Source organism: Salarias fasciatus (genome assembly GCF_902148845.1).
Source record: "Salarias fasciatus chromosome 23 unlocalized genomic scaffold, fSalaFa1.1 super_scaffold_20, whole genome shotgun sequence".
Taxonomy (NCBI): domain Eukaryota; kingdom Metazoa; phylum Chordata; class Actinopteri; order Blenniiformes; family Blenniidae; genus Salarias; species Salarias fasciatus.
In genome coordinates, this window is record NW_021941230.1 from 12,542,152 (window position 1) to 12,569,830 (window position 27,679).

The 27,679-nt window shown below is 46.2% G+C and overlaps 1 protein-coding gene across 1 annotated transcript in view; it reads right to left on the minus strand.

Annotated features, from left to right (window-relative positions):
- The window catches only part of nlgn4xa (neuroligin 4 X-linked a), a 64,923-nt gene that overhangs the window by 21,408 nt on the left and 15,836 nt on the right, over window positions 1–27,679 (minus strand). Inside the window, exon 2 of the mRNA XM_030086084.1 lies at window positions 24,508–24,660. Coding sequence (XP_029941944.1) covers window positions 24,508–24,660 — 153 coding nt within the window. The remainder of the gene's footprint in view (window positions 1–24,507; window positions 24,661–27,679) is intronic.

Consider the following 27,679-nt stretch of genomic DNA (forward strand, 5'->3'; position numbering starts at 1 on the left):
AGTGTCTCTTTGTCTTTACATTTCATGAATCCATGCATGTGGGATGTACCTGTGCTCCTGCACTGTCATTTCTTTGTCCCACAAAAGATGAAGCGCTCAGGCGTTTAGTCGCCGTGACGACGACGACGGCCCATTAGCGCCGGATGACGGAGGTTTTTAAGACTGTTGTGTTTGCCGTCAGCAGAATCGGGGCGCAGTAAAAGGCTGGTTATCCTCAGTGTGGAAGCTGTCAGAGGCGCCTCTCCCTCTTCTTTTCAACCAGTCGCAGTGTTAATTTGTTGTGACTGCTGGCGTTCTGACTTGCAGACTTCTTCAAAGTGCTTCCTCCGGGGCTCGTCATGTGTGCTGCTAAATCCAGACAGAACTCTCAGGTGAATAAATCATCAGGAACCTCAGACATAACCTTTATCTTAGCTGGGATCTACAACTGCTTAAGAAACACTTTCAGAAACATCCGAGCCGTTTCATCTCCGCTGTGACAACTGAGAGAGGTTTCTGCAAAGTTACAAAAAAAAAAAAGGACGACTGTAGTTTCTAATTGTCACAAATTCATGGGAGAGTTGGTGCTTTTAATTATCTGTGATGACGACGGGAGCAAACGTTGAGGAAGTGTTAAGGTGGTGTCAGATGGAGTTTTAATGAAGAGGCGGCTAACAATAGGCGGCGGCGGCGGCGGCGGAGACTTTGATGGCGTCGACTCATCACCGCTCCGTCTCTATTCTGTGGATTCCAGTTCATTCCCAGGCAGCCGCACACAGATGTTGCCCAGCCTAATTATTTGGGGACATTTTTGAAGCAGGTAAACAATGTACATCTGTTGTCTGTGTGCCTTTTTGTTTTTTGTTTTTTTCTCCCTCCTTCTCACCCTCATTCTGAGTCAGAACGTCTTTGAAGAGACGCGACTTTCTCTTCCCCATAACAAGACACAAGTCCTCCACTCGCTGTTTACTTTGACAGGGAGAGGCGTCGGCTCCGCCGCATCAAAGGGAAAAACAGAGAGTTCATTTGCGGATTTGGTGCGACTCACCCGGCTTTGGGCACCGGAACACGTCGCCGGCGTGTTTTCTGTCTCGGCGCCGGCGCCGCGACGCTTTCAGTCGAAATGAAAAAGCACATGAAGCACGAGTGGCATCGTGGACGGAGGGCTGTGTGAGAGGAGCGGGGTCAGACGAGGCCGCCTCCGATGTTCCATCAGGAACAGAGAGGAATTAACTAAACGGTGTGGAGTTTGCATGTTCCCCCTGTGCGTTTGAGGTTCGCTGCCCTGAAAGCAGATGTCGTCGTTTCCAGTGTGAATAAATCTCACAGCTCTCTCGGATGGGATTTGGATCCTGGGATGAGTGTGTGTTTCCTGCGATCACCAGGGAAACCAGGTTAAAATCATTTCGGTGTCCAGCACTCTGTGACATTTGACGGTCTTCCCGAGCGCAGAGTGGGCTGTTTGAGGCAAGCCCACGTGAAAATGGCGGACGTTTACACATTCTGATGTTGTTAAAACCTGAGAGGACCGCCAGAGTCTGTCTGCGAGGGGAAACAGGGGAGTCTGTGTGTGAGTGTGTGTGTGTGTGAAACATTCTGCTGCGGCGAGCCCCACTCAGCTGAGGACAAGTGCGATTGGTTACGCAGGCAGCGAGCCGCGGCGCTACCCCAGCCCTCCGCCAGGCGCGCGCTCATTAAATTCTGCAGAGCTAATTAGAATCTATTTGACATCCGTGGGGAGACATTTGCACAGCTTGCAGAAGTGCACAAACAATTCAAAGGCACAAGCAGCCGTGCAGACTGCAGGCATTTCAAACCAGCGGGGAAAAGATGCAGCATTGTATAGCAGCTAAATGGAGCAGGTGACTCAAGTGGACTGGAGATGTCTCATTACCTGGAGCCGTGCACGTAACGACAGCCGTTTGGGCCATTAATCCTCCTTAACCAACACGAGCCGGCCTGACAGTCAATATTTGTTCTGAGCTCTGACTCACCTCATTTCTGAAGGAACGGTCTCAATATCTAACATAAATGCAGAGCGCCTCCACAGTCAGCCTCTGTACGGAGAGGTGAGGCTTCAGAAAGCCAACTGCACTGATCATGTATCCGAAACACACTTTGCGCAGAGTGTGATTGAGGCACTCTGAAGAATTAAAACTATGAAAACGTGTTTATTGCAGAAACATTCACGATAGTTTCGAATGATCCAAAGGGCTGATATAATGCAGACCCTCCAGACATCAGGACGGCGGGCCCCTCAGGACCCCCCACCGAATGTAAATGTTATTGATTCTCTTGCTTTTCGGAGCCCACAGCTTGTACTCCTCCTCGTCTCACTGCATTGTAAAGTAAAAGTGTTTTATAAAACACTGAATGCCAGTTGGAAATGTGAGTTCCCGCCGGACCGGACGTGGCCGCTGACTCAGGACCGCTTCGGGGAGAGTTGAGAAAGTGCTTCTGAAATGTCGACTCAGTTTCCAAATCAGCGCAACTTAAAATTTGTTTTATCGTCTTCGCAGCAATTCTGGAGAGTTTTTACATTAATTTACGGCCTGTGACAACTGGAAACACCGCCGTGGGCGCCTCTCAAGCCCTCCTTAGCATTAATTCTCCTAATCGCTGCTGTGTTCGGGAGCTATTTTGACGCAGGTAAACACGGCCGACGCCGGGCTGGCTGAAGGCGTCCGGCTCCACGCCGCCCAGAACCAAACCGGCCATTACTGCAATTAGCAGGAAGCAGCTGATGGGGCCCGGGGGGGGTCTGGAGGGGTCTGGGGGGGGGGGGCAGTGGTCCGCTTTGCCTGGTCAGTATTAAACTGCTGCTAAAAGGATCCTCAAACGTCGTCACGAGTTCTGGAGCTCGGGACGGTTGGTTCTCTAAACTCCTCGGAAGTGGCCTGGTCTGGACAGACGCTCCATACATTCAAAAGATTCACGGCGAATTGATCTTTCTGCGAGGATCATTTTCTCATAATTACAAGAAAACCGTTTGATAGCTTGAGCATCATTATCCTCTAATTACCAAACCGAGTCCAGATGAGACATTTTGACACATTCAAGCCTAATTATGAGGCCTGAGTTTGTTTCCCCCCCCCCCCCTCTATTTTTTTTAAATAATAAATCTATGAAACAGTGAGGAAATGACTTTATAATTATGTGATGAGTATCTACAATATGCTGGCCATGAAAATCTTTGTAATTACAGTTTCTAATTATAACTCGGGATCAAGGGCAGAAATGACATTTCACTTTTGAGGGTTTCATTATAAAAAAAATCCTCAGAACAATTAATAAGAGGAGGCACAAAAAAAATATATAGAAAGGAATCTATATTCCTGCTTCATTGGATTTAATGGATGGATTTCATGAACTCGCTTGGTCACGATTTCATTTTGACCGTCCGTCGATTAATATGAAAGTGGGAAGATTTTTATTTAATCAGACTTATTTGATTTTTAATGAGCTAAAATATACGTTCAGAGAAGAAACTAAAGTACTCTGGAATTACTCAACCTCTCACAGACAGTTCAGACGGTTTGCAGGTTGAAATCCAGCTCCGATCTGTGAGAATTTCAGAGAAAGAGCTGAGATGTCTGTGACGGATATTTCACTCTATTTTACAGATTCGCTTGACATGCATGATCCAACATGATCATCTGATGAGGTCGGTGTCAAATTACGAGCAAGCCAGACCAGCGATTTGCTAATTTCAGACGTGAGGAAGTGAAGTAAAGGCGGCATAAATGGGACGAAACAACGTCTGAGCCGAGTTGTGGTGTCCCGGGAGGATCGCAGAGGATACATCCGGACGCATCACCTTGAGACACGAGCTCGTTACGTGACAGCGAGAAAGACGCCGCGCTCCCGAGGCGTGGCGCCGCTCCGGTCTCTGTCACTTCATAAATGTCAGCCGAGCTGTCAGAGTCGGACTCCGCATCCGTCCGAGTCGGGGCTGCTTCCTCATCCCCTCCTTAACGCCCGTCTGTGACGGCGGCGGCGGGCCAGCGGTGGCGGGCCGGCGGCGGCGCCGCTTCAGCCCCGACGCTCACATCGTCGGATCCCGTCCACGGCCGGAAACTGACGCCGATCCACGTGTCTCCCTGCTGCAGGCCTACAGGGTGTGTGTTCCCTCCAATATATTCTCTCTTCTCTTCTTCGCCCCTCGTAACACACACACACACACCCACACACACCCTCCTCCCGTCATCCGTCGGAGCTGAGCGAGGATGTCAGGCCCATCTTAGTTTTCCAAATTGCTCCGGAAAGCCAGCCAGCCATGGCGGATCTGCATTCGGCAGAGGACGGAATGAGGGCACACGCAGAGGAATAAGTTTCCAAAATGAAACATGGAGATGTTTCTGTGCTGGGCGGCCTCCGGGGGAAACGGGCTCTTTAAACGGGGTGAAGGAGTCACTTAGTCACACCGCCGGATAAAAGCCGACCTTCAGGACGCTCCGGCAAGGACGAGGAGGCCATTTGCAATGATTTGATTATTACTGCGCCGATGTAGGTGGGCACCGCCGCGTGCGGAGGAGCCTCTTTGATCAGGATTAAAACGAATTAATGGGAAAAAATGAAAATGAAAATCAAAGTCGGAGCCGCTCTCACAGCGTCGGAGGTGTCAGGAGTTCCTTGAGTGTTGCGTTTGAGGACAGTTTCCAACGTGACGCTTTCTGCATGAGGCCTTTCATTCCCTCTCTCTCTCTCTCTCTCTCTCTCTCTCTCTCTCTCTCTCACTCTCTCTCACTTTCATCCTGTCTTTCTCTTTACCTTCTTTAATCCCAGTATATTTCCTGTTAAATCTTCTGCCTTTGCGGCAACATTCCTCCCTCTTCCTCCCTCCCTCTCTCCATTTCTTTCACTCCTCCTGCCACAGGCCTTCTCGTGTTCGCTCTTCCTTCCTCCCTCTATCTTCTGTGGCGACCTGCAGGGTTTGTGGATGAGGAACTTTCTGGATATTCTTAAGAGCCTGGAGAGGTTTGAGTGTGTGCCGCATAGTGTGATCAGTATTTTTGAGAACTGGGAGTCACTAATAGATGGGTTCACGTCCTGGGTTTAAACCTGGCAGAAGTGAATCACCATCGCAGCATCACGACAGTGTTTCTTTCCCCTGGAGACTGTCAGAACCACTTCAACGTGAGCGCCATCATCTGATCCTCCAGAGGCCCAGCAGAAGGGCTTTCAGAGAGGATGCAGCTGAAAAAGGCATGGCGGCAGCCGTGGATTCACATCTGAGGAGCTGCTGCCCAGTTTGGACAGAAGTCAGTGATTCCAGGTGAGATTCAGCCCGAGATTACTGGAGGAAATGTTCCTTAAACAACCTGGTTTGGCCCCCGCTCCATGTTTACATGGCCTCACTTCTCTTGTGCAGGAGAAAAACCCCATTTTTTTAAAAACTTTTTTACTTAATATCAGACTTTTTTTGTGCTACACAGGAGGCATGAAGGGGGATTTACCTTATTAAGCACTTTCAGAATGTAGTGGAAAGGTCGAGAGCGAGGTTTAAATGTCGAGTTTAAAACTGAAATGTCAAACTTTAAGTGTGAATCTGAGGAATCTGAGTGAAAATGTCAAGGAGACGGACGGAATCCAGTTTGAAATGTTTCTATTGAAATGGAGAAACGTGAAGACCCATTTAAAACCAATGTGAAAGATTGTTGTCTTAAAAAATAGATTCTGGAGCATTTTACCAACTGCGAGGTGGGAATGTTCCCGCTTCCCCAGGTCAGCCGACACGTTCTTTAGACTGTGGCATCTTCACGCTTGTCATTTTAGGAAATTGGAGGAAATGTGCACGAGCTGCAGCCACATCTGCTCTGACCTCGGCTGAGCCTCCCCCCCTCCCCCCTCCCCCCACCCCCCCCCCCCCGGCGGCGCCCTCCTCCACACTGCAGTGGTGTGTGATGTGTGACGGAGCTGTCACAGGTATGAAGCCGGCTGTGGCGAGCAGCGCGGGGAGGTGGGGATCTCCATCACAGGGACGGCTCGTCCAGGTTGGGGGGGGGGGACTGCTGGAAAACCCAGGAGTGTGTGCAGATTTGTGCAGCCAGAGCGTTTCATTCAGTGTGTATACGTCCAGAACTGCGCTGCAGACACACGTCAGTGCTCAGGGCGGATCTGGGTCACAAGGCTTTAAATCCCCTTGTTCACCACACACACATACATGCACACACACGCACGCACGCACACGCACACACACACACGCACACAACAATCCACTGCCGTCACCTCGCCGCATACCATCTGTCCTCCAAAAGCCTCACTGTCAAATCCATCGGGGTCTAACAGGTCAGCCTGCACAGAACCGCCAGACGCACGTGAAGCAGCCGGCTGACGATGCCCCCATCCCCGCTACACACACACACACACACACACACACACACACACACACACACCACTGAGATGGATATTAATAATGAATCAAAGCTCGTCTTATTGGTGAAGATGATCACTGAGAGGAAGGTTTGTTCAGCTCAGCAGGAACAAGAGCAAAATGCAGAAACGATGATTTAGCTTCACTTTCATTAACATGGGGGAAAAAAATAATAAAAAAAAAACATTGAAATTATGAAGAAGTCAAAAGATTGTTCCAGTACCTGTTTTATCAGCTTTGTGAAAGAGTCTTTGAATTTGAATGCATGAAAAGGTTTTATCTCTGTGTCAATGTGAGGAAAAATAATGGACTTTTTTTTTTTTTTCATGAACATCTTGTAAAATTAGCTCAAACCTGAAAGCAGCATCCATGTTGACACACTGAAGTGTGTGTCCATCAGATTTCTGGCTGTAGGCCACAAAACACATTCATGTTCATGTGAACATAACAAACAGCTTTATTTATAAAAACATCTTCAGCCACTTAGCTGCCGCAGCGATTTCACTTTCAGCCCGTCTGTCAGTTTTAGAAATGAAATTATTTTACCTACTTCTGGACTATTTTCTTCAATATTTTAATGGAGAAATGAACTTCTTTTTTTTTCATCAGGAGTTACATTTCGCAGGTTAAAATAGCATTAGAAATCTGATCAATATGTTTATTTTATTCTGTATAATTTTAAGAAAGGCTCCAGTTTAACTTCAACAATGACTGCTGAACTGATGACTTCACAATGGTTTGTTTCTTCCTCTGAAATAAAACGACTGAAATAGTTTTCGTCTGCTTGATAACAACACATATTTATGAGACGCCTTGTTATTCTTGCTCGCATCAGAGTGTAAAAAGCTGCACTCCCTCATTTCCCCCCGTCGGCTCCGCGCCGCTGCGTGTCCGACCTTCTTACCATTCTTGGTCAGGCTGCTGAAGGACGCGGGGCGAGAGGCCAGCTGCACAAAGTGACCATAAAAAGATGAACAAACAGCCGCGTGCGGGGGGGAGCGGCCTCTGCAGAGCGGGAGCCTCCAGAGCGCCTCAGTCGGCCCGCTGTTCATTCAGAAAATCAATCAGCGGGGATGAGAGGACTGATCAAAACAAAGGTTCCACGTTCTGCACTCAGCCAGACGCTGGCCCGTGTTTATCGCTGGAGGGGTTTCAGGAATTCTATAAGATAACGATCGATGTCTGTTATTACACATCAGAGCGACTCCCCCCGCTCGGCTAGTTGCCTTGACTTGTCATTTTCTCCAAAAAAAAAAATAAAATAAAATAAATAAATAAATAAACAGGCAACAAATCAATATGAGCGAACACACAGTGCATGATAGCAGCCGCTAAGCCTCTCTGTGGAGTCCGCTGTGCGGCCGCTCCCGCCGGGAAAAGCACAACGTACAGCGACGTGGAAAACGTCCCTGTTTCCCTGGCAACCGGCATGTTTCTGTGAGAGAGCTGGATTTAGCAACAATGCTAACGCTACAATACTTCAATTAGCTTTTAGTTAGCATGGCCACGTAACTTTACTCTCAATCAATTAGAACATCATCAAAAAAGTGAATTGAATTTCATTTAAATAACTGAGATGTCCACGCTGAGCGAAAAGCCTGAAGAGTCGTGGTGTGACGGGTGGAGAAAAAAAATTTCAGCAGATCCCTGATTAATCCAGGACATCAAGTTCTTGGTTATTTTGTGGGGGGGGGGGGGGGGGGGGGGGGGGGAACCTCACAAATAATGGGGAGAAAAGATGAGGACTGGATGACAAAGCATGTATGGAGGGCACAAGTTGACTTGTCAAAAGAACACACTGGAGGGAATAACATGGCCTCTGATGGCTACAGTGGTGAAAGAGAAGGTCATGAACAGAGTGCGAAACGGCAAAAGCTGCTAAATATGTGAGAAAAATGAGAAGCATGAAGACCTTCATGGATGAAATGATAGAAGAGAAAACTCAGTTCAGAGGTCAGTGAGCCGAGGGTCCTCCAGATCTCAGAGTGTGAGCTACTCGACGTCCACGGGGTCCATGTCCTCAATGTCAAGCTGAAAATAAAGGACTCAAGGACGAACGAGTGTCTTCACGGCTGAAAGGACTGCACCGGGCACACAGAACTTGAAGAATCTGTCCAAACAGGAGACGAGTGCAGTGTGAGATGAAGAGAGAGGAGAGCAGGGCTGGAGGAGCTCCTCAGGAGGAGCAGTGGATGGAGTAGGAATACGTCCAGGAGCGGATCGACAGGGTCATTAAACTGCATGAGCTCCACTGCGAGCGTGAGAAGGCCAGGATGAGAGAGGGAGAAAGAAAAAGCCCAAGAAGAAGCTGCCAGAAGCAGGAGAAAGAGATTATTAGAGTTATGATTCAAGACCAGTAACTTTCAACTGTCTCCTCACAGTTTGCATATTGACCTTCAAATAATTGCTGTGTTCGAAACCGCATACTTACGTACTACTCATACTAATTTATTGAGTATGCAGTGTGTTTACACTGGCAGTATGCGATTTTGAGTATGCGAGAAGTTCCCGGATGCATACTGCATTCGCCAGAAATGTTGAGTATACATCGTGTGTTCACTACTCATACTGAAATTGCCCAAGATGCAACGCGACGGACATTTGAATAAACTTTATTCAGTTCACAATGACAGTTTCTTCATGATGTACATTTAGCAAGCTGAGTATGGTTCTAGATGTAATCTTCCCTCCATTGTTTGTGCTCGTAGGTATGACATATTACGAGATTTCTGATTAGATTGACAATGATTAAAAATAGTAAACAAAAAAAAAAAAAAAAACCCTTACATCTGAGAACAAGTCCATGCTGAAAGCGACCATGATGTACCGAAGACGGCGAGCCGATCTTTGTTGAAGAGCCGAAAAAACTGTCCGTCGGTAAAGCATCATAATTGGCATAATAAGTGGCCCGTTAACGGGACACCGGTCCACACGGCGATGTTAAGCGAGATATATTGCTGAAAGGTTGCCTTCTTCTTTTCAAAGTAAAAGCACAGATTTATCACTGAGGTTTTTTTGCATGAGAAAGGGAAAGGGGTGGTTTATTTTGGTGAAAATAACCGGAAGTGCGTTGCTCACTGCGGCTGGCTTGAATTTCGCCGAATTCGTCCGAACAAAATCATAAACAGCTGGTATTCGGACAAATAAACGACACACTCGGGCTCTAAACCACCACTTTGTCGCCTAATTTAAAAAAAAAATCTCGATGAAGTTATACATTTGACGAGTTTAGGGCTAAAGTGAAATCAGCTTTAGCAGATCGATTTCTGCTCATAGAAGAAGTGCAATGCATTGTGGGTTATTATGTAGTATGCTGTAGTGTAAACGCTTCGCATACTGTTTGATGGACTGAGTAAGCAGGATGCAGGATGGATAGTATGAGTATGTAAGGATGTAGTAGACAGTATGCGGTTTCGAACACAGCCAATGTTTTCCCAGCTTTTCATGAAACCTGCAGAAGTAGAATCCTTCAAAGAGGAAAATCAAGTGCAATTTGAACATTGTAATTATGTCCCCAGAGACAGAATATGGTGAATTGTCCAAAGAACACGTCGTCCATTCCTCACTCATATTTTCAGTTTGCATCCAAAAACTCAACAGATGACCTAATTCTGTGCTTTATTTAGGAAATCAGCACTAAAGGTCTGAAATTCGTTTCTCTTCAGGCGAATGTTGGTAAAATAAAATGTCTCCACTTCTCACACAGTTCCCTCACAGCCCTCGATTATCTCAGCTCTCGCTGTTACTTCCACAAACTAAAACATTGCAAACCTCAGTGAACAGATCTTCCACACTGCAAAAAGTCCAAATCTGAGCAAGTTTTTTCAACTTGTTTTGAGTGAAAATGTCTAATTTTACTTGATTTAAGATAAATTTCCTTAAATTTTATATTTGATCAAGATAAAAAGGCTTGATCAAGAACATTTTTTGCTTGTTCTATTGGCAGATTTTTTTTTCTTAAATTAAAAATGTTTTACTTGAAATTAGTAAAAAAAAAAATCTGCCAATAGAACAAGCAAAAAATGTTCTTGATTTCAGAGAATTTTCTCCTAAATCAAGCCTTTTTATCTTGATCAAATATAAAATTTAAGGAAATGTATCTTAAATCAAGTAAAATTAGACATTTTCACTCAAAACAAGTTGAAAAAACTTGCTCAGATTTGGAATTTTTGCAGTGCAGTGGCATGAGGAGATGTTTAACATGTTTTCATGCACGGTTGAGGAGATTCACTGCATCCACACCGGCACACCGGCTCTTTCCAGAGCTGAACCGACGGTTGGGAGGTAATACTTGTGTTCCCGTGAGAGCGCCGGAGGAGCGGCGCTGCCTCGCCTCCAGCCAGCCCAAATCCAGTCTTATGTAACGACGGCGGCGCGGCGGACCACCGGCGCTCTTCAGGACTGGGCTCATTTGCATGATGTCCGCAGGGCAGAGCGCTCCCCAGATACAAAGCTGATTAAAGAGTGACGTCCTGAACGACTTGAGGGCCAAGAGGAAGAGGAGGGTGAGCCGGCCGACCACCGAGCTTTGATGTTCTGAAGAGGTCGCTGTTCTTCTTCCTAATTAACCCGTCGCTGTCCTCATCCCTGTGTGTGTGTGTGTGTGTGTGTGTGTCTGTGTGTGACGGTACGAGGAGTTCACCGACAGCTCGATCAAGTTGTTGTCTTCCTCCTTCGAGTCATGGCAGCAGATCAGCATCACTTCTGAAGCATCGAGACGAGAGCAAAGCTGAAAACAGCTTTGGATTAAAAAAAAAACTGCTGAAATTGAGCTAAAGCAGCCAAAACGGCTGATGAAGCAAAAGAAGAAGGGATGCAGAAGACGCCGGCGTTGATATCAGTATCAGCCTATGTGCTATGTGTGAGGGTTAGGGTTGACTTGAGCTCCAGTTCTGTCATGGTTCTTTCTGATTTAGTAATTTCACACATTTGATACAAAACCACTTCAATGAATTAAAAAAAAAAACACACACACACACACACAAACAGCATGGAGTTCCTCAGGGTACCGTCTTCGGACCTCTATTTTTCACATTGCACATTCTTCCTCTCGGGACCATTGTCAGGAGACGCTCACAGTCGGTTTCCTGCCATCTTGCTATCTTGTCGCTGGTTTCATCCCCCTCCTCGTGTCGGACTGCTGATTCCCGCCCTGATGTGCTTCACCTGCTCCTGAGTGAGCGATCGTCTTCACCTGGCGGCTGCACTATAAATCAGGCTTCAGCTCGGCGTCTGTGCTCGAGACTGTTCTCCCTGCTCCAGTGCGCGATGGTTTTTGGATTCCTCGTGTTCCTTGTTACTCAGTGAAAGCAGTCCTCTTCCAGCCTGCTCTGTCTGGCATTTTGAGTCCTCTGCTAAAGCAGCGGATGTGTTTCAGAATAGTAGAAAAGGTCAAAAGGAGAGGATGGACTAAAATCCTCCGAACAGCTGCAGCGTGTTGAAAATATCTGTTCTCAGCTGGAGATGAGAAACTTCTTAAATTACATGAACTGAGCGACAGTTTGGGTCTGCATGAATGCATTTGTTGGTTTTATGTGAGACTACTATGTTTTTTTATCAGTCTCATAAGCAGGAAGTGAATGTCTTGAATCTGCAGGAGTACGACTGTTGTGGAGCTTATAATGAAGCCAATGCACTCGGAATGATGAGAAAGATAAGTTATGAGGGGACAAAACAGAAAAAGCACTGAGCAATAATAAAAAGTCAGTCTTGAGTTTTATTTTCTTAAGCTTATTTGTGGAGTGGCTGCTTTCCAGTGTGTGTTAAGAACTTAGGTGTCCATTTTCATGCGTTGTCACCTAAACGTTGTTGTAAACGGGGCCGTCGGCCCGTTTCCAGTTTGACTTCTGACCCGAAGCTCCTTTAGTGCTCTAACCTCAGTTTCTTGAATGAAATCTGACGTACACACCATCAATCCACCGCAGCTTACTGAAAAACGAGCCCGATTTGTCCGATTTGATGATGTTTGGCACCGTCAATGAGAACAAATGTATTTCATGTGTAAGCCTGTGAAGACTTCAGCTGGAATAACGCCTGCAGGAAGGAATCCCCTCCTCATGTCTTCTCATTTCCATGCAGAATCTGAGAACCTGCAGATCAGAGGACTCCAGTAATCTCCTCTGACGGCAGCTTTCGCCCCTCTGCGGGCCGCGGACGCGCTGTCTTTGATGCGCCGAGTGAGCGCGGCAGCTGGTTGAAGGTGCGCCGACGTCCCGTTCTCCAGCCGTGACGACGGAGGCGGCGCATTCGCACCTTTGAGCCGCGGAGAACAAAGCCGCGCAGCCAGTCGGCGCCGCTCGCCGCCTTCACCTCGCCTGCCTGTCACACAGAACGCCGGGCAACATCTTAAACTGTTGAGACAAACCGGCTCCCAGAATAAATTATTAATCTGGCGTATCAGAAGGTGCGGCTGCATGAGCGATGACAGATAGAACAGCTGAAGACAAAGGCTGCTCGCTGGAGGAGGAGAGAAAGAAACAGAAATCTGACGATTTCGTTTTAAGAAAAAGAGAAAAATCCCAATCTCTGATCTGATGAAGCAGGTTTAGCTCGCAAGCCTTATAAATAAATATGCTTTGTGCAGCGACAGTGGAGTCGTTAAGGTTTAATGTGCATAAAAACGTCTCGTCACGGTTCACAGAAATATTTCAGTTTGGGTTAAAATTTTAAAAACCTGCTGGAAAACAGATCACCGATTGTATTTTCTGACTTCTGAAGCTGCTCGGATTGAGCCTCATTTCTCTGTTTATTTAATCATTTATTTAACCCAGTCAGGCCGTCTGCTGCTGGACTTTATACTTACCGATGTGAAATCAGTGAAGCCAAACATTTAAAGTGATCCTGTATATATATAAAAATATATATACATTTTTGTTTTTATATATAACATTTGAGGATTGCAATATGATGTTTTCCCAGATTAAAGCTTTATTTTATGTTTTTTATCAGACCTTCTAGTGGCCCTTATGTTAGACTCATGGTGAATATTTTTTTGTATATCTATGGATTTAATCTCAACATTGACATTTTGGACTCATTCTGCACCAGAGGAAATTACTGCTTTCCTGAGTTGATGCTTCTGCAGGTTTGTGGTTCGTCTCACTGGAATCAAACCCAATCCCACCTTTTCTGGTGTAGTTCAGTCCTGAATCAGCTCGAGTACTTCAGGAGTCCCGTGTTCAATGACTGACTTTCCCAAACTCTAGAAAGACCCTCGACCCACTTCAGTCATCAAGTCACGAAATCCAACCAACACACTTCAAACCTGAAAACGCTAATCAGTCATTTCTGACCACCTGCCTCCTTTTTGATGCTCTAAAAAGCCAGAAAGAGCCTTTAAGTCGTCGAAGTCTCGACGGGCGGCCTGAATGGCTCCACATGCATCAATAGAGCAGGTTTAATGGACCCGCAGCACCGGACACTTCACAGGATCTGCAGTTTCATCTCGCCGACACAATTCTGCCTCAAATACTGGTTTTCATAAAGCACAACGAGTCTCTCTCGGAGGGGATGCGGACGGCTCTCTGAGGAAAAATTGACCTTGATGACCGTTCCTTGCATGAACATGTCATTAAAAAAAAAAAAAAAAAAAAAAAATCTTACATAACCGACCCACAGCCAACAATCTGCTTTCTTCTCCAAACCGAAATGACTCATTGCACTCAAAGGCTGTGTGCAAAGTTGAAGAGAAAAGGCTCACATCGTGAATTCTGCTCAGAAATGCCAAATAAATCTGTACATTTCACTCAGGCAGTGCAGTAAAACACACTGCCGTTATGTCTGTAAATGCAATCCACTGTGAGGAAATCACAGACGAGCATTTGTATAGAAGTCCTGCTTGGAGCCGAGGGTCGCAGGAAGTGAGTCACGTCCTCCGGGGAGGGGAAATGGGCCGTGTTGATGTCCGACGAGAGACCGCGTTCTGCTCAGCCAATGAAGACACCCGCTCTTTAAGCTCCACAATAACAAATCAACCCCCTGACACATGGCTGTCACAGATTAAAAGCTAATGCCGCTATCGTCGCTGTCATTCTGCTCCACTTAGCCGCTTCTGATTTCGACGTTTCAGGGATATTTTTCTTTCTCTTTCGCTTTGTCAAAGTGTCCATTTGGATGAGCTATTTACTGGACTCTTTCATTATCCCGCAGACCTGCTGCTTTTCACTTCAAAACCAGGCTGACATCCCACCAGAATGAAATTGCTGGAATTAATTTGCATGGTGCAATTATCGGGATCTTTTTTTTTTCTTTTCTTAGTCCGACGTTGCCTCCTATATCACACTCATCTGACACGTCCACAGAGACAGCAGGACACGACGCGGAGCTTTTCGGCCATACTATCAGCTGTTATTAGCCGGTAGGTTGAGGCCAGCATCCTCCACGGGCAGAAGAACCATCTGGGCTTTTTCCATCCTCTCAAATCCCCACAATGCATCTGTTGCATTCTGTATGCGGCTCGTCTGCACGGAGAGAAGCTCCCACAGCCGCTAAAACTGAAACTGTAACATTTCCTCGCCGAACGACGACTCCTCGGAGCAACATTGAGTTATTTTCTCCCCCCGCCCCCTCCCGGTGATTTCAAACAGCCGAGCTGGGAGAGAATGGACCACATCAACATGAATATCAATGCAGTGCGCTTTCTGTTTGGAATCGCAATGAAGGCTGAGCAAAGGCCTGTGACAATGCTGACCTTTAAAAGCCAGGTTTGGTTCGAAAACACGGCTTACGTAAGAAACCGTTCAACTAGTTAGAAAAGTAAGCGAGGAAGTCTCCTGTAATCCCGATTTTTTTTTTTTTTTATTGAAGCTTTGATGATCCAACATTACCTGTGAAATCTGTGAAAAAAGGAATCCGTTCAAACCAAACTCTCAAAATGTCTCCGTCAGAATCTGCCCCCAACATTTGGTCATTAAACTGTTTTGTGAAATCGGAGAGTCACTCGGTCTCGCTCTGGTCGCGTTTCCTTTGTTTTGGGTTCATCCTGACCTGAAACAAAGGATCAGTGTTCCCCGGGTCAGACATGTCCAGTTGATGTGTCTTTCTGAGCCAGTGACCTGATGTAAGAGCGGCGTCCTGCTGATGAAGAGGAGCGCGGCGGACACTCTTTGTCAGAAGCACACGCAGAGCGCCGTTTGTCATGTAAATGACTGTTTTGCCAAAGCGACAGATGACTCGGTCGCCCCTCCCTCGCTCGCTCGGCCCTCGTCATGTGTGTTTTCACGGGGTGTTTTGTCTCTTTGTTTCTTGCAGCGGTATCTGAACTGCAGCTGAAGCCCTCTCTGCCTTTCTGTGTCACGTCAGAAGACATCACCTCACTCCGTGACTCACCGCCGCTGACCGCCGCGGCAGAGTGACCACCGCCGCTGCACTTTTCTCCCTGCTGTCGTCGTCACCGCCCGGCCGGGGCGGCGGAGGTGGGGGTGGATTTTGGAGTCGTAATGACCTCCTCCCGGCCACGACTGTCCTTGCAGAGATGAAGAAGTCACGGAGGAGGAGGAGGAGAAGGCTGAGGGAACGCCGTCGGGGTTTATAGAGGTCGCACGGTTCCAGAACAATGAGCGGCCCAAGCAGGAAGTGACGGCTAACGTGGGCGGTCGAGGTCATGGATTCAATTCCAGACGAGAGCTGCACGATGTCAGAGGTTCAGGCGCGATGACGAGAAGACGAAACACTCATGTAGACGAGAACGTCTCGGTGCTTCCAGACTTTTGTTTTTATTTATTTCAGTTTAAATGTTCGTAAAAGACGCTGCAGGATTTCTTTACGCTACTTATACGGGTGGCAAGCTGCTGTACTTGAAAGGTCAAAATCAGGAATCAACAGGGTTGGTTGAAAACTATTAAAAAGACGAAAAGAATGATCTATATGTGGACTCCTCACTGACTGTTAGGGTTTCTTCTCGGCGGCCATCTTGGATGAGGACCTGACATGTTCACCTGCGTTGGTTTGAAACGACCAGCAGATTGACTGAGGATGATTTAGAACATTCCAAATACCTGAATACACACACTCTGGCCTGACTCGGTGGTGCAGCGCCTTCATACTTCTCACAGTGTTACAGGATGAGTGTTTGTCCAGTCGGGTCTCACAGTGTCATGATCTGACCTTCACTCTCTCCTCCTAATTGCAACGGGACAATCGTCACCTCACCAGTTTGAATAGCCTCCTTTTTTTTTTTCCTTTTCTATTAAAAGCCCAGTTTTGATGTTGTCTTTTCCCACTTCAAAGGATTTCAATCATTTTCCTGTCAGTCTCTTTCACTCAGAATCTGAGGGCGTCTCCAGGTGCCTCCTTATGAAAACCCGTCGTCTCCATTCGCCGCTTTGAAGCCCGTTATTGAGCAGACGCCCTTGTTTTCTCAGCGATGTCTTCTCTCTTTAATAATCCCTTTGGTTTGCCGGAGTTCAGGTTATTCCAGCTGATTGGCGAGCGGCGGTCTGACATCTTCCCTCTCAGAGCTTCTTCACGTCTGTTTCATTTGTGACAGATTTCCCTCAAGGTCACTGACTCATCCTTGGCGAGCAGCGGCGAATACTCCGGAAAAAAACAAGAGTAACTTTGAGTGTTTCAGCGCAGCAGCGTCAGTGTGGGAGAAGAGAGTCGACCATTTCTGTAAAACTCAGTCTGAGGTTTTTATTTTAAAACAAAAATCAACAGACTCAAAATGAAGTGATTCAGTTTCATTTTGAAACAAAATGTCGCTTTAGGTTCATTCTCACAAGTTTGGATTGACTGGAGACGATTTCTGGTGACAGACTTTGAATGGTGAAGCTTCTTTGAAGGATGTAATGATTCACACACACCCACAGTCTGTTTTCATAACTCAAACTTCACTTTTATTCCTGCTTGTATGGTTCTTTTCCCATCATGCCCTTCAGTCTGTATTGAAAGAAGGAGCAATAGGAGGTTAAAACTAATATTCCAATCAAAGAACCATTTGTATTACTCAATATAATGAAGACCAAATTAAATTTAGAGAACCAGAGAGAGCATTGAAGTGGAGGTGCAGCTATTTGACAAAAGTACTTTTATTTCTGCATTTATTGGATGAACAACAAGCAGATTTAATGATTTAATTATTCTGTCTGCAGCCATTAAAACAGGTAACTTTGAAGGCCTGTTTTGAAGGAGAACATGCTGTTTTTGTGATCTCCAGCGAGCGCCATGTGCTGCTGACAGAGCGAGGAAGCTCTCCGCGGTCACGTGACTGCGTCCTGAAGGCAGTTGGCGCTCGGCACTATCGAAGAGTTCAGCCCAATTACTGCAGGACCGGAGACTCCTCGGAGCTTCTCCGGTCCAGGTCTTGTGGTCCTGGACTTCCCGGTCTGGTCTTCACCTGCACACTGTGGTGAAATATCTGAGACCCGTTCTGAAGCGTCGCTCTTCTTACCGGCCCACCGATGCAGCATTTATCAGCGGCTCGTGTTTGGACGGTGCCGCTGATTTGCGCTCCCGCTGCTTGAGGGGTCTCGGCCTGCTTGTGTGACGCACAGCAGGGTTTGGATCTCGCCACTCACACCTCCGCAAACGGAGCAGTGAACAGATCTTTGGATTCCACCGCAGAAAGTCTCATTTCAGCCGCATTAAAAACAAGAAGCACATCCATGTGGCGGGAACCATGAAGAGCGATCTGAAACAGATCATGACATTGAAATGTGCCGTCTGGCCACTGAAGCCAAACAACTTCTTGTTTGATTGACATCGAACACGAGCGCCGAAAACGGAGAGTCTCCCGGAGGGGGATTTGGGCGTGACGGCGTTAACGAGGACGAGACGGACGGACACACCACATGGAAACACGCCTCCGGCGTCCAGCTGTAACCGGGCGAAGCCATCAAAACCGCCATGACAGTGACGCACTCACTCTCGGGGGCTTTTTACAGTTTGAGTGTTCTCAAATGAACCCGAATCAATTCCTCCGTTGGTTCCGTGTTTGTGGAGGTTCGGAGATCCAGCCTAACTATTCATGAGCATCAACACGATCTGAGAAAAGCCTTGCTGGAGTGCGCAGTTTAGCATACTTTCCAGTAAATTAGGCTCATAGTGTGAAAAGCAGGAAAGAAGACAGCAGGAAACAACTCTTCAGATGTGCGTCCACACTGTTTGAAGGCAGAATAAAACTGCAGCCGGGCAGTCAGACGGCGTGGATCTCCGTAAAGCTGCGGGGGGGGGGTCCGCTAACAATCCATTAATTAACTCCAGCACTGGACGTAGAGGAGGAATTTGATTAAACCGTGCATTTATATCTCAGAGAGAAGGACGAGTCATTTGAGGACAGAAATGTTCAAATGTTTGCCAGAGAGGAGAGGAAAAGGTCGTCCGTGTTGAACTGAAACAACAGCCGGAGCCGGACCCATCAGGAAAACTGTGACCGCTCAGTGGAGGCCGAGGTGTCAGGAAGACTCGTCAATACTGGAACAGCTTCCAGTGACTTCCACCGTCTTTCCACAACAACTACACTCATCGGATTTCCAGAATTAGAAGAATGCCTCCATTTAAAGCAGGAAACTTTTTAACCATACAGTCTGAAGTGTTCCTGCCACTAATTGTCTGCAGCAACAGATTGGTATGTAAACTCAAATATATTGAAAAGAAAGGCGATCCGTTCTTAGTGTCACACACAATTCAACCAAGTAAAAGTACAAATCAATTCAAATTAATTCACCCAAGTGAGAATATAAATGCCAAAATATTAGAGAGAAAATCTATTATAGGCTTCGTAGTTGATTAATCACAGTTAACTGCATTTTAATTACATTTTAATTGCACCTCAGAATTGAATTCAGAAAAAATAATTATTGCTGAAGCTAACAGAGGCTCTGTTTTTAACGTCAGGTTTCCCACGTCACATTTAATCAGGTTTAGAGTTCAGAAAGTTTTTCATGCACCGGAGTTTTCTCTTTTCTTCTGCAGCTTCATGTTGACCTCACATGTCAACTCACTGCAACCGCCTCCAGTCTATTGAGTTATTTCAGCCAAATAATTATTTTTAAATCCGGTTTCTGTTCTGAATGGCCCATTATTATACCAAAAATAACTATAACTTCTTATTTTACTGCCTCGACTGTCACGTTGATGTGGAATGATTCTTTCATTGTTAAATATTACAAACTGGTTTGTATTTTGTCCCTGGGGGGTTTTCTCTGACTGTTCTTCATAATACGTGACCTGTGTGGACATTTTTAATCTGATCTGACTGAATCACGGCTGAAAACAAGCTGCCTTTTGTTCCCTAAAGGTACCACTGTCCGTGCGCGCTGCGTGCGGTGGTCGTTGTGCCTTTTGAACGAACCGTCTGACACTGAGCTGAGCGCAGCGGAGTCAGTGATACAGCCACCGACAGCTGTCCAGCAGGGTGTGTGTGTGATGGCTTCTCACACTGCGCTCTAATCAGCCTGCTGGACATTGACAGAGAAACACTCTTCTCTTCTCTCGTTCTGTCCCATAAAACCTCCTCTTCCACTTCAGTCTGTTATTTCTTATATTCAGATTTGTGCTTAATTGAGAGCAAAGTGCAAATGGGAATAATGGCTGTAGATTTTAATATAAGGCCTTTTGGAAAAAAAACAGCGGTCGGCTGAAGGCGTGAGGTCGCTAAGAAACTCTCCTTCTTCCTGATGAGAGTGAATATGGAACTGATGTGGGCGGAGTCACCGACACAAGACGCCATCAGGGTAATCAACGCCTATTATTCCTCCTCATAATCAGCATGTCTTTCAGGTGGGATTGAGTTTGGTCAGAATAACCCCAACAAAGTGGGCCTTTGCTTCGTTCTTCAGTCACTTAAATTTGTCATTTGACACCAGCTTCTTCATCCCTGGAGTTGTTCTGTCACAAACAGGTGATGGTACAGGAGGAGGAACCATCAATATTCACCCTGCCACAGTCTCGTTCGTTACATTACATTAATGCTTCTGTCAAGAACGATCTGCAGCAAATCCTTGTAATTGGACACCAGCCTCAATCTGCTTCTCCCCGTTGATATCTCCTCCTGGTAATGATCGGGTTAGATTCCCGGTGCTGCCCTGTCCTGTGGATAATCAGCAGCTTCGGCTCGAAGCGTCTCTGTCTTGTCTAATGACGACGATCTGCTGAGCAGGCTCCACACACACACACACACACACACACACACACACACACACACACACACACCCTGCATGGCTTAATCACCTCGCTGATAGCGCGGATCACTGCGATCAATCGGTCTTAGCAGAAGATCCACGCTCCACCACATCTGGACTCACAGCGGCTCCACATCGCATGGAACCGTTCACCATTTCATGACAGCAACTTGACCAGTTTAATCCCTTTCAGCTCTGGTTGTTGTTTATCAGCGATTTAAAATACCTGACTTGTCCAGGTATCTTGTCGTGAAACCGTTCTAACTATTTTAAACATATTTGTTTAAACACATTCATTTAGCAATTTATCCCATTTCTCCACTTTTACGCCATCAAACCAGACCCAGCCTAATCCCACTCTAATCCCGGCCTAACCCTAATCTGACCTCACTCTAATCCCAGCCCACTGCCACTCTCACCCCAGTCTAACCGGCTCTAACCCCAGCCTAAATGACTAATCCCAGCCTAACCCCACCCTGCGCTGGTCTTGCTGTTGTCCCCTGGGTCTACACTTCCTCTCCTTTCAGAGTTTCACTGACAGAGAGAATTTAGAAAAGACAATGACGAGAACATCGATTGATGAGTTTAGAAAAAGGACGATCTGAACCTTTAGAGGTAACTGCATTAGTAGAGAGACGTTCAGCTGGGCGGACGAGGCTGAATTCAGGAGAAAAATTGATTATAAGAGGGAAAATAAGAAGTCTGGTCACTGTGACAACACCTCTCAACTTAAATTAGAAAATGACAGTGTTTAAACAGAAGGTTCATAAAACGCTTTAATTCCAGAGCTGTGCTGTGATTATCCTCAATTCATTTCTTTGGACAACTTGTTACATTAAAAAGAAAAGAGCAGCAAAAGGCAGGATGGTTCCAGCTGTGTTCCCCACTGCTTTCTGCTGTTTTGTGTTTCAATTTTGACTTTTATTACTTTCCTGTGCACAGATGATTTCCCTCCAGAAATGAACACGACACAAACATCTAATCTGAACTTGCAGGGTGCAGCGACGGCGTGTCAATTACTGAATATGGAACAGCCTCCTCCGTCAGAGCTGCGCACACACACACCGTGATTCCAGCGCCACAGTGTTTTTCCATCCAAATCTGCAGCCTAATAAGAGCTCGGTTTCTACACCGCCTGTCTGATTCTTCTTTTGTCTTTCTGCTCGACGCGCCTCCCTTTGTTGTCTTTATCTGTATCCTCATCTGCATTCCCCCGCTCTCTCCTCATCAGTCTTTTTTTTTTCCTCCTCCCCTCTCCGCAGTGCACACTTTTCCAGAACACCTTTTCCCCCTGGCTCTCATGCAACTAAATATAGTGGCTGGTGCAGACAGCTCGGCCCCGTAACAAATGGCGAGGAGACCGCGGCGGCGGCGGCGGCGGCGGCGGCGGAGGTAGCATGTGCACCAGGATGTACTGTTGTGGCTTCGCTTCGGCAGACAATGAACCACAAGCAAACAGCAGGGGAACCGCATCTGAGTCCAGACGACTCGGCTGAGGATGAAATGAAGTCTTTACAAACAGCCTCAGACTCCATTTTCTCTGTCAGAATGCAGAAACGTGACACACAGATTCAGCAGCGACACAAACGTACGTTAACTTTACACAACTCCGGCAGCAGAAGACGTGAAGGATGCTGGTCCCTGGAGGACAGATATTCCCCGCCTGAAACAAAGGAAGCCATGTTTGTTTTCTGACAGCTAATAAACAAACTGTAGGCTGGAGTCCAGGTGTGTGTGTGTGTGTGTGTGTGTGTGTGTGGGTGTGTGTGTGTGTGTGTGTGTGTGTGTGTGTGTGTGCGTGTGTTGCGTCGAGGTCGCTGCAGTGCTCAATAACAGCGCAGGATTGCAGCACAGCACAATACAGGAAGGGAAAAAAAAGAAACACTTCTTTAAGTTCACTTCTATACCGTCCGAGACAAAAGACAGCAGCCTTGATTTCAGGCGTTCGCATTCTCCATGTGTTCACAGAACCCGTTTTCACATTTTCATCAGCAGCAAACCAGCTTTTCCTGTCAGAAACTCAAATATGGCGGAAAATATTATGATTAGTTCTCACGTTTGGTTCATTATCCAAGCAGCCGCAACCTTAAAGGTCGGGATTCTGCTGGTTTGACATAAAGAGAAAGCAGAGAAGCTACAAGTTAAGCTCATCGAATGAGAATGTCTACATTGGAAAATTTCCACCTTGAAATCCAACTTCTTCTGGGGAAATGAACTCAGAAGGCCTCGGAGATTCACAGAGGAGCTGCCATGCAGCCCACGGGCCACCAGTTGATCAAACTTTGAGTTCAAGGTCGAGTTTTTTCAGTCTTGGTGTTCCAGCCCGGATCGGCGTCACTTCAGTTCACTGATCTCAGAAACGTTGTTTTGTTCAGACCTGCTGTTTCCAGAGACGAGCTGAAATCTTTACAGACACGTTTTGCCATTTCATTACCGTGATTCTTTATTCGCTCGTCCTGCACTCACATGTTTTTTAACAAAAACTCGTGGATCCCTGAATATAATAATAAAATCAAGGCATTGGCTTCAAGCCCTCTTCTGAGAGTCTCCAGTCGGACTTCGAGGTCTTCTGAACAGCTCCCGAACTTTTGAACTGAGGAGTGACTGAAGAATCTCTCTTTAATCGGATCGTTGTTAAAGTACAGATTCTCCTCTCTCTGTTCTTGAAAGCTGCCGCGTTAATAAAACGCCATTTCCCCGTGTAAAGCGGAAGCCGTTTAGACTATTCAGGCTCACGCCTCCCAGATTTCCAGCCTTCCATCAGTATTTCCAGGATCAAAAGCAAAACAAACTGTATCTCTGCTCATTTACATCAGCCGTGTTCATAAATACCCCCCCCCCCCCCCCCCCCCCCCCCCCCCCCCGCCGTCAGGACGCAAACATGGCAGCTCTGACTCAGACGCAGCAGATCTGCCTCTGAGGGACGAACCTCTCCAGCAGGCACTAATTAGACGCTGCAGCCTGTTTAATAAGGTGGGACTTTATGAAGCGATGGACGCGTCCACAGCTGTCCTCTACAACAGAAGAGCCTCTCAGAGAAACATGACAAACGGCGCCGATCATTTCCACGGCAAACGCTGGATGGACTTGAAGGGAGAAGGAGACGCTTTCAGACAGAAAATGGCCACGGTTACAATCGCTCCTGGATTGCCGGCATTGCAATATAGAGAGGCTGAAACTTCAAAACGCCTTTCTCCAAGCATGTTTTTTGTGCAACAGAAATTCAGAAGCCAAACCTTCATGTCAAAGGCAAGATAAAGAGTCCCTGTGTGAGCCACTTTCATCTTTCTGAGGGCAGCAAGCAAGACGCACGGCACCGCTGCACATCACAATGGATCTATTTCCCCTGCACGTAGTGTTTGATGCCGCTGAATCATTAAAGTCATTTCAAAGGCTACAAATGTAAAAGTACAATTTGCATGTGCTTATCTTGTTGCTAAGGAGGTCGTTTGAGGCTGAATTACAAGCATTTGCCATAAAGAGGGAGACGGTGCGGAGTACCTCCTACACTGCCATAAGCAGCTGATTGGCGCTGGGAAGAACAAAATGCATGATAGCTGGAGGCGGAAGAACTCCACAAAGCATGCACGCAATCAAGAGAGAGAACAGTGCATCAAAAATCTCGGCGGAAGAGTGCAAGAGCAAACAGATTAGCCGGCCTGGTCTGCTCTGGAAAAACATCTCTCTACAGGAATATCACACATCAGAAATCCATTCGCATCCACAACATCAGTAATTCCGGTTTAATGAAAGGCTTTAAAGTTTAAAAAAGGTGATAAAAACCAGCTTTGAAAAGTTTTCACGCCCCATTTCCTGCATGCGACCAACAGAAGTGCAGTTTTCTCAGTAATGTTCAGACTCACAGCTCCCAAAGTCAAACGAGCTGCAGCTGATATAAACAGTGATTTACTGTTTGTCATTAACACTGCTGAGCTGAGAATAACAATCAGACGGAGTCCAGCGATCGGGATTCAGCGGACGTCACACCGAGACCGACTGAAGCGTTTCAAGCACAGGTTCAGAAGGCGGACTCACCCAGAACTCCCAGTCGGTAGTTGATTGTAATGACGATGACGTTTCCGTAGCTGGCCAGGATGCTGCCGTCGATCATGTTCCCGGTTCCCTCCATGTACGAGCCTCCGTGGATGTAGACCATGACCGGCTTTAGGCCGTTCTCATCATGGATATCTGCAGGGAAGACAATGAAAATTAAAAAAAAAAAAAAAAAAACAGGACTGAATAGTGCCTACTGTGGGGCTGTACTGCCGTTCTGATGTGGGGAAAAAACCAATTAAGCTCGAAATAAGGTGTAGTTGGAGTCAGTAGCTCGTATTTCAACGCAGCTCTTTAGTGCTATATTTCAATGGAGGGGGAGGTAGAAACAGTTTTCACATCCCTTGTAGGGAAATGTCTTCAGCGAGGTGAGGTAAATGCAGAAAATCCTTCAGCCTGAGGCCACGAAGGGTCCCAGAGAGCTTTCCCACTGAACCAGCCAATTCAATTAACTGCACATTTGTTTCTCTTCATGCAAATCAAAGATATAAACAAATGCCTGCGGGTGACTGCGTCTGGATTCGGAGACCCTGCAATGGAATCCAGGTTCTGTAGACTGTAGACATTGTTACTGTGGAGAGAGAGTTGTTTAAACGCCAGGTTCAGTAAAAACCGTCACCGACACACAAAACCATGAAGAAACAGGAGTTTTTATTGAGAATGTTTCAAGATTCTCCAACAAGGGATGCTTAAGTTTTTTACTTTCTAGAGTTTGTATGCAAACTGGACTCTTTAAACTCGACTCAGACTCTGCAATGTTTCGATGTTTACACTTAAAAATTAGACTGATGGTGTTTTTTTAAACACCTGGACTCGTGGTTGCAGTTGAATTCTCTAAACTCTCCACAGATTCTTTATTGTAAACTAGAGTTTATTCAAAACGGACCATTTCAAGACTTTGTTCTTTTGTTCTTGAATTTTTTGAACCAGACTTCAGAGGTTTCAGTGAAATCTGAATAATAAAACCCGCTAAGACCCGAATGACCCGACTCTCACTGTCAACCTCCAGGATGAGCTGGTTTCTGAAGACTTGTTGCACTTTTAAAGACAAAATCTCCAGTTTGATGTTGGACAACAAACACACACGCACACACACACACACACACACACACTCAATGTCATTTCCTGAGACCAAACACAAGCTTTTCTTGTGATTAAGATTCAAACGCCGTGTGATGCTTCTGTTCAAAGAAGACTTCCTGCTTTGAAATGACGTTCGCTCTGAAAGCACATTGTCTAAATGACAGAGATGTTTTCCCTGGCTTCTTTTTTTTTTTTTTTTTTTTTGTTCCTTCTTTAATTTACCAGCGGTCATTTTAGGCGTGCAGCACCTGAGGAGGATTTGAAGGATGGTTTGACATTTTCCGGCAGGCTGATGAGAATTTCATGGCTCTAACCCAGTAATCTCGACATCTGCGCCCTTCCTCCCGCCTCCGCCGTTCCTTCTTTGTGCAGCACAGAGGCAACGCAGCAATTAGGCCAGATGAATATGTTGTTTATGAAGCTCTCCAGTTGTGATTAGGCGAGGTGATTAGTGCATGCGTAGGTGGAGATTATGAATTAAGAGTGGATCCTTTTGCGTGAAAGACGACAAAGCAAAAAAGAAAAGTCTTCAGATCAGTGAATCAGCCGGCAGCGTCTCCATCGCGAGGATCTTTCTGCGGACTTGTGGCTCAGAAAGAGTATCTGCAGACTTCTCCTTCACTTTACTCTAAAATAAAAAAGAAGAAGTTAAAAGCGCTGTCCTTAAACGTCGCCCAGCACCTCCTGCTTTCGGTTGCCAGGAAGCGAGAGCTGAACAAAGCCATTATTCCCCGGCCTGCTGACCAGGCGCCCTGCACGCCTCTCAAATGTCATCTGGGATGAAAGCGCCGGCTTACGGAAAATGTTGAATTGAGGGGAGATGGAGCTCTCCTCTGTAATGCAAGTGTGCGAGATTCAAAGTGCACGCTGTAAATTCCGCATTTATACGACCTGAAAAGAGCACAGCCTCACCGAAAACCCTCTTCTTGAGCTCAGAAACAAAGCCGTCAATGAGGAGTTTTAACTCCTTTCCGATGAAGCTTCAAGCGGCTGAAGACCCCTGAACCTGCTGGTCGACCATGTGCCAGAGCGGGAGCGTTAATGTCACATGACCTGAGAAGGTGCCGTGTGCCACCTGATCGTTCGGGCCATCGTGGATCAGATTTGTTCCACCACTTCCGTCGCCGGTGACTGTTTTCCAGCCCGACGCTCACGGTCACGCGTCCGGATGGAGCCGTGTCGACCCGCGCCGGCGTAACGGAGCGATTTCCACATTTCAAAAGACACTCGGTGCATATTAGCAGTTCCACAGCCGGCTCCATGTCTTTCAGTAAAAAAGCACTTTCACGATGGTCAGCAGAATTGTTAAACTAGGTATTGTTTTTTATTTAAAACAACACTGAACCTACAGATGTAAAAAAAAAATGCTGAGGAATCAAAGCTCTGTGCAGCGTGCAAAGGCTCACTTTTCAGAATTAAATTCATGTTAAACGAGATGATTTATTCAATCTCTTTTGCATATGCAACACTGTAAATTCTAACTACAGCAAAATAAACCGAAATGTCTCGAAAATTATTACTTGAGTTCAAGAACAAAGTGTTTAAGGCCGAATGTGACGTGACGTGTTTTCAGTGCCAAAATATGTTCAAAACGTTATTTTGTTTTTTAAATATTCTGAAATACAGATGAAAAAACGTTTGTTCTGACTTTCAAGAGACTGACTTATCACAGAATTACTTAGAACTGAGGTGATATTCTGCAGCAGCAGCACAAATACGTATAATTTGATGCATAATAATAATAATACGTGTTCTTGCACCGCAGGTCTCCGTACTTTTAGTTCACAAGAGAAAAAGTAGTGATTATACAAAAACACAGGTAACCTGAGTGTCCCTGCGCCTGCTGGGCGCCCACACACTGCTAATAACTTAATGGATGATTCCCTTTGAAGCATTTTAATGACTAACATCTGCACCGAGCAGAAATGTCAGAGCAGAACGCCGGGGAAACACACACATCTCCTAAATGAGATATTAAAAGACGGTTCAACCTGCTGCATTTTTTATTTATTTATTTATTTTTTTATTGTTATTACAATGTCGACTCAAGCCTTAACCTCCAACTCCGAAA